We start from the raw sequence: 6,909 nt of genomic DNA, 5'->3' as shown, positions 1-6,909 counted from the left end.
CTCACATTGCTTAGAGAATAGTGGCGTTAAAATAAAAAACATTTATCAAAGCCATTTTGTGCTGCATGTCAAGTTTCAAAATACTTAAAAAAATAAAACAGTAACATGGAGAAGTGCCACCTAGTGGACCGAATCACGTGCCAGTGTGCAGAGCACCACCACGTGACAACATTGTGCGACTGAAATGATAGCATTCACTCGTATGCAATGTTATGCTGTGGGTTGGTCTTTTTCTTTTTGGGTCTATAAAAGCTTATGACGTGGAGAAACCAAGCGCGAGCACTGATGTCCCCAGCTGTCCTGTCTCTATAAACACCATTATCACTTGAAGAAATGATACCCCACAAAGCCATCGCTGTTGTGTTTAAAGGCCAGTCGACAATGCTGAGCGCCTCCATCTGTGCAGCCTAAAACAACAATAATAGCAAAGGGGTATTTACATACACAATTGGTTAATGAAGAGGATCGGAATCTGTCATCGAACAGTTGAGAGGGAAGCTGGACTGCATCCAGGAGCAACCAATACAAAGTCAGTGATGGTGTTGGAACGGAAACCATTTTTGTTTGTGGGGTGCAGTTCACGCCCAACATTTTTGTCATGAAAGGGGATGATTGTGGGGAGGAAGCAGCTGCACCACAAGTCAGACCTGGATGGGACACACCACAGGCAGGATGCAATAGAATCATATTTATTGATTTCTGAAAACATTTTTTTCACGTGCATTTTACCACTGGAATTATTTTACCTCTTTAAGCTTTTGAAACATCATCAACCGCAATGAGTGCAATGGGACAGTGGGTGGCAGTAGTGTGGTGTGTCACACACGTATGGTGCAAAGAAGCTCTGTCACTGTGCGAGGAATCCTTCAAAAGAGTAGTGGATTCAGATGGTACTTCAGGCTTGAAATTCCAAAGGTTGAGGTTTTAGTTACTCATAAAATTGAGGAACACATACTGCCATCAATAAGCAACGTATTGTGTATATTGGTAGTTTATGATACAGTAATTACTCATAGTAAACTATTCTATTTTAAAGCCTATGAAGCTTCATGAAACAGTGTTCTAATTTCAGAGCCCACCAGAGGGCACGCTCATCTTTCATTTTTTTATACAATTTAGCATAATTTTAAGCCTGACAGCGCCACCTACTGAGCACTGAAAATGTGGATCACTTTTTCAAATATTTATTTAAAAAAATGTGTTTAATATGACATCATTTTATGAAGTATTATTTTACCATGCATTCAAACATGGTAAAATGGATTGTCTGAAAGCTACTTGGAGCACAGCATATGGCGCCTTGCATCTTTAATGTAGCACATGTCTCACAGTGGAGGAATATAGAGGCGGTCAGTAGCGCACGCCGTGTGCGTGCTCGGAGCAGAATAACACACATTACTGTGTATCACAAAGTGTTACACACCAGTGATGGATGGAGTGGAATTGCTCCCTTGCATACTCAAGTGCAAGTGTTTTCTGACTAAATGTTTGCAGCAGATTTAGATAATAACTATGGAAGTAAGACACGCCTTTCTTCAATCTTTCCGACCTATGATTCAGTGGAAATGTTTTGGGTTGCTCATACGGACTGAGGAAATGCATCTTTTGTGTCACTTATACGAATGTCTGTGCAGATAGCAGCACCCCCCTCCCCTCTCTCCCCCCCCTGCCCTCGCAACAGAGAGCAAATATACCAAAGAACACACACCGCGCAGTGATGTGGAATACTGTTTGTGTCGTTGTCCTCTGTGCGTGTGGGAGTGTGTTTAAACCTGCGCAATCATATCTCACCCAGTGAAAATTATTCTTTTGCTTTGCCTGTCAGAAACAAAAAAAAAAAAGAAAGAAAGAAAAGCAGGGCCTGATGTGTGTCAGCAACTGGGGAGCTGCTATCTCTGCCATCTGGGGGGGAATCAGATAGATGCTTGGAGGAGCTCTCAGGATGCTGCCGGGGAAAGAAACTGATTTCCAATGAGGACGTAAAGAGAGAAAACATTGAGTTGGCACAGCTAGTTCTGATATAAACGGCCAGATGACGATCAGCTCTGGGCGGCAGAGGGAAGATGTTGAAGTGTTGTTGAGCCTGCACAATAAAAGTGTTGCTTATTTTATGTCTGTTGTCGGGTGAAATCCATTAGTATTCTGGGACTGTCACTTTGAATGTGTCACCGCTGTAGCAGTGGTCTAACTACTGATCCAGAGGCAAGTGTGCTGCACACATGGACTTAGAAAGGGAATGGAACAGCCAAGTGTTGGTTGTGATGCCATACTATGAGAAAAAAATGTGTTATGACCTGTGACCTTTTGTGGAGTTCGCATCCTTTTGATCCATGTAAACTGTGTTTTCACAGTGCTTATGTTTTTTTTCCTATAAAGAGACTTTGGTATTGCACTTTCAAACCTGTCCAGGTGCTGGATACGAGAGGAGCGGAGAGTGTACTCAGGTGACCCTGCCAGCGATGTCACATGATGTCATCACCGTGGAGACCTCAAAACAGATATCTATTGAAAATTGTAAAACTCCGACTCAGTTCAGTTGATTCAACTGTCTGTAAATGTAAACATTATTTACATAAAACCAAAAGGAATGATAAGAAACTATAGATCAATAAAAAGATTGGTTTTTTTTAATTGTTGTTTTTGTATTGTTTTTTTTTTTTTCGTTCGAAATGTTATTCTGGAGACAGTGGAGTCACTGAATATTGAACAAAGCGCTGACAGCTACTTTGACTTATGGCCATGAGATTTTGGTGGTGACTGAAATGACAAGGTCGCAGCTTCATGAGCTCCGTCACCTGGGAGAGACTCAAAGTAGATCCACTTTTCCTCCTAGACGGTACTCCAGACAACTGGTCCGGGAGCGACCCGGTATTCCCCCAAAACTGCTGGAGGCTTCAGAAGAGAGAAATGTCCAGGCTTCTTTGCTCTGGTTGCTGCCCCCGAGACCTTGGATGATTCAGACTTGTGTGTCACAAGACAGACTTTTCATGGCTGAGACTTCAGCCGAACTGCTAAAACAGCAGACAGACAGGCAAATACATCTCAGATGTGGTGTTTAGACAACCACCTCCAGCCCCTCCCCCTGCAATAAAAACATGAATATGAAATTGAGGAGCAAAATATTCAGACACAGGATCACCATTGATCCGCATTTTTTTTTTAGATACATTTTTAATGACGCGTCTGTAGCCGCTTTAGATCCCCTAATCTCGAGGCTCACAGACTGTTGTTGATACAGAGAATTCCTCTGCTCTCTAACAACAAAAACCATGCCTCAGTAACAGCCGCCTATCGCAGCCGCTCTCCGTCCTCTCCTTCTGATTGGAGCGACACGGTGAATGGCGTTTTCCTCGCTGCTTTCTATTGGTCTTTCGGTAATGAAACCGCTGCAACGGACCAGTCACCGGAGCTGTGGGCGGGGCGCGCCTGCCGAGGCGGAGCTCTCCGTGGTACTTAAAAACCTGCCGGAGCCGTGAGAAGTGAAAGTGGCAGGAACAAGAGAGCCGGCGTGCGTGGAGAAGAAAGAGCGACAAGTGTGAAGAGAGAGTGGAGAGAAGGGGAACGTGGGCACCCCACTACGCTGATGGACCATCAGGATATTTAACAGTAACCCAGGGGAGCGCACAGGTAGCCCGCTTTCCACTCTGTCTGTGCGTAAAGACGCACGGCGGCTTTCCACCCCGCGGTCCTTTCACGTTCCCCTGGAATGAATGATTGACTAATGGACGTGAAGGGAGCAAGGGGCAGCGGATCATTGATTGCGTTAGTGTAGTCGTTCAGCTCAAAGGGCTGAATTGATGGGTGTTTTTATTGACGTGCGCGTAACGGTGTGTTTCCCTCTGCTCTCTCAGACACAGCAGTCCATGCCTCTGCCTTGCATTGATGGGAAATCAACTGGATCGGATCACCCACCTCAACTACAGCGAGCTGCCCACGGGGGATCCGTCCGGGCTGGAGAAAGACGAGCTCCGGGTCGGTGTCGCCTACTTCTTCTCCGACGAAGAGGAGGAGGTGGAGGACCGCACTCCGTCTGACTGCGGCTACAGCAAGGACCATAGCCCGACCGAGGATGGACCCTTCACGGTCAGCGAGGTGGAGTACACAGCCTTCTGCTCACAGGAATGCATCTTCTCCAAACTCCGGGAGACCGAGGACTTGAACGTGTACTCGGGGAAAAGTTTGCTGAGTATGTGCAAACCGGGGGACCTGGTGGAGCTGGTGGCCACTGCGCAACCGCCGCACTGGGTCATCTACGAGCACTACGATCAGGTCATACATCTGCACAAGGGGGAGATCCGTAAAGACAGCCTGCTTGAGCTCTGCAGCGGGCGCCACGGGAGGATAGTCAACAACCGCTACCGATATCGACCGCTGCCGCCGGATCTGGTGATGCAGAACGCAGTGGGACACTTGGGTCTGAACAGCGGGGAGATCTGCTGGACCAACTCGGAAAGTTTTGCAGCCTGGTGTCGCTTTGGGAAACGGGAGTTCAAAGCCGGCGGGGAGGCGCATTCGGCGGAGCAGCAGTATTTTCTCAAAGTGCACCTGTCTGGCAGCGGCGTGCACACGCTGGTCTTTCGGAGCCTGGAGGACATGATCCGCGAGAGGAGACGCGTAGACGCAAGTGGAATTCTCAAAGAGTTGTCTTTGGTTAACGGGAACAAGGAGTGATGACAGATTCTGTTTGATATCCTCCCCACCATCCTCCACCACTCCAGACGCGCATCCGTTTTTTTGGCGCACACGCATACAAGCACACCGAGGACCTGTTGGGTTTGGACCGCACCACATGGTGGCTTTTCCTTTAAATACCGAGAGAGCGCAGCCATATAAACAGACAACGCCCCTCACTGTTTCCGAAACCCCATTACCACAGAGCGCGTCTTAAACCGGACCTTTACGCGCCAGGCTGCGCCAATAAGGGGGAATGGATTTCTTTCTTTGCGTGCTGCAGCAGACCAGACGGTGAGAACTGAAGGGGTCGACACCAGGGGTGGGTGTGGGGGGTGAACGAGAGGACCTGGGGTGAGAAGTCTCCCTTCTATTTTTTTACTGTTAGCTTTAAGAACTGGACTGAGCAGAACAAACACGGATCCAAACGTTGCCTAAACAAAGCATTTGGCTTGTTCAAGCGCCCTCTTATCGCCATATCAGAGTATTGTTCTCCCACAATGCTTCATGTTGCTCCACAGCACTATCAAATGTATTCATTGATTCTATTCCCTTATTTTTGTATTTGATTTAAGTGGCTTTAAACCTGACCTGCTTTTTGGATTGAAAATAAATGGAGGTTTGAAATAAGAAAACACAGTGGCTGTGGTTGCGAAGGTTGGTTGTTATTTTGTTCACACTTTAAAGGCGAGGGTGGTCATGGTTACCAGCTCATCTCCCACTCACCATCGGCTCCTGTACTTGCAGGGCTGTATGAATTATTGATGTTTCAGTGCCTCCTGACCTGCCTACAGCTAAATAGACTTCATATATCTGCAGCGCATTTGAAGGCAATAAAATGGTCATCTGCATCAAGGTTTGATGAAAAATCCATATTGGATCAAGGAGCGACAGCGTAAGGGCTGAGGTCTGAGATCAATGGGGAGATCGAGGATTTTGCCAGGGGACGTATTTCTTCCAGGCATTATCTCGGGTCCGGCTCCAGGATGGATTTGTGTGTGTTGTTGAGAAAAGTATGACACAATATTATTCCTCGCTTCATTATGGAGTTGTTTTCCTTGAAATGTTGGGCCTCTCACACAAGAATGGGGTGGGGGGCTCTGAGAATTTGCTATTGAGCTCAACATAACCACACTGACATATGCAGGAAACATCAAAGGACATCTGTCTGATTACTATTATTTCTGATAGCGACGTGAACGTGGCAGCGTTTCACTCCACACCCCTCAAGCGTGCACATGCAACTCCATTGTTATGAGGCTGCAGCGCCGGCCACTACCCCACTGTGATGTCCACTCAAATAATAGTGCCTTTGAACTTATCCTTTGAAGTTTAAACATCATAATCATTGGATTTAGAGCTAATGTAACCAGTCAGCTCACCATGATATTGATGCTAACCTTCAAAAACAGGATTGAAACTCATGTTTTGTCTCTGTTGCCTACAGAAACATGATCTTTGCTCCATTGTTCCCAAGATTGTTTTGGGATCCCAAAACAATACTGAAGCTGAGATTAATGTAAATAATGGCTTTGGATGCTTTGTTCATATTCTTGGTCGTCTGCAGAAGATCAAAGTTTTTATTTGAGAGGGAAACAGGGGAGACGCCTCTGATTGTGGCTTCACACTGCTCATGGCAAGCATCTGCTGCACCAATAGCAGGAGGATCCAGGTCTGCAGTGGTCAGTACCTTCTTGATGAACGCTGTTTCTTTTTTTTTTTTTATTCCTCATAACTTCACTGAACTTGCAGGCTGAGTTCAGCCTCTTGACTGAGTGACATCACACATCTGTTTGCACGTCGAACAAGTTCTTCCACTCTGCTGGGTTGTTGCGTCACTTGACATTTACTCACCTGCACCAGGCTTTGTTTACATGGTGAGCAACGTCATGAATCCGTTTTAAGTCATAAAGAACAAAGGACATAATGCTGACATCGTCATAGCCGCTGTGCTTGAGCCGAACATTCCATCAGATGGCATAAAATGGCTCAAAAAATTTAATAAAGAGATATTTGTTTCACTAAATTGTTGTTGTTAATATCAAATATAGGTCAAATTGTGCTTTAGTTTCAAGAATCATTGATGTGATGTTTTTTATTGAACCACTGACCACAAGGATCCTGGAGTATCAATGTTCTAGCAGAAGAATGTATTCAATATTTTGATCTGCCACTGTAACTTATAATAATCTCTCATGTAAAATCCATCCATCCTGATCATTTCCAGTGAAGGAGGTC

General features: G+C 45.8%; 1 protein-coding gene across 1 annotated transcript; it reads left to right on the top strand.

Moving 5' to 3' along the window:
• The first annotated feature begins 3,489 nt into the window (after positions 1-3,489).
• Positions 3,490-6,647, top strand: lratd1 (LRAT domain containing 1). Its single transcript, XM_053843538.1, has 2 exons — positions 3,490-3,627; positions 3,852-6,647. The coding sequence occupies exon 2, from the start codon at positions 3,883-3,885 to the stop codon at positions 4,669-4,671; it is 789 nt and encodes a 262-aa protein (XP_053699513.1). The 5' UTR covers positions 3,490-3,627; positions 3,852-3,882; the 3' UTR covers positions 4,672-6,647.
• Positions 6,648-6,909: the final 262 nt, after the last annotated feature.

Source organism: Synchiropus splendidus, chromosome 15, assembly GCF_027744825.2.
Source record: "Synchiropus splendidus isolate RoL2022-P1 chromosome 15, RoL_Sspl_1.0, whole genome shotgun sequence".
In the NCBI taxonomy this organism is placed as follows: Eukaryota; Metazoa; Chordata; class Actinopteri; order Syngnathiformes; family Callionymidae; genus Synchiropus; species Synchiropus splendidus.
Note: the sequence above shows the minus strand (reverse complement) of the source record. Positions and strands in the feature narration are given on the sequence as shown.

Coding starts and splice junctions, on each gene's coding strand:
- lratd1 (XM_053843538.1), top strand. CDS start 3,883: ATGGGAAATCAACTGGATCGGATCACCCACCTCAACTACAGCGAGCTG.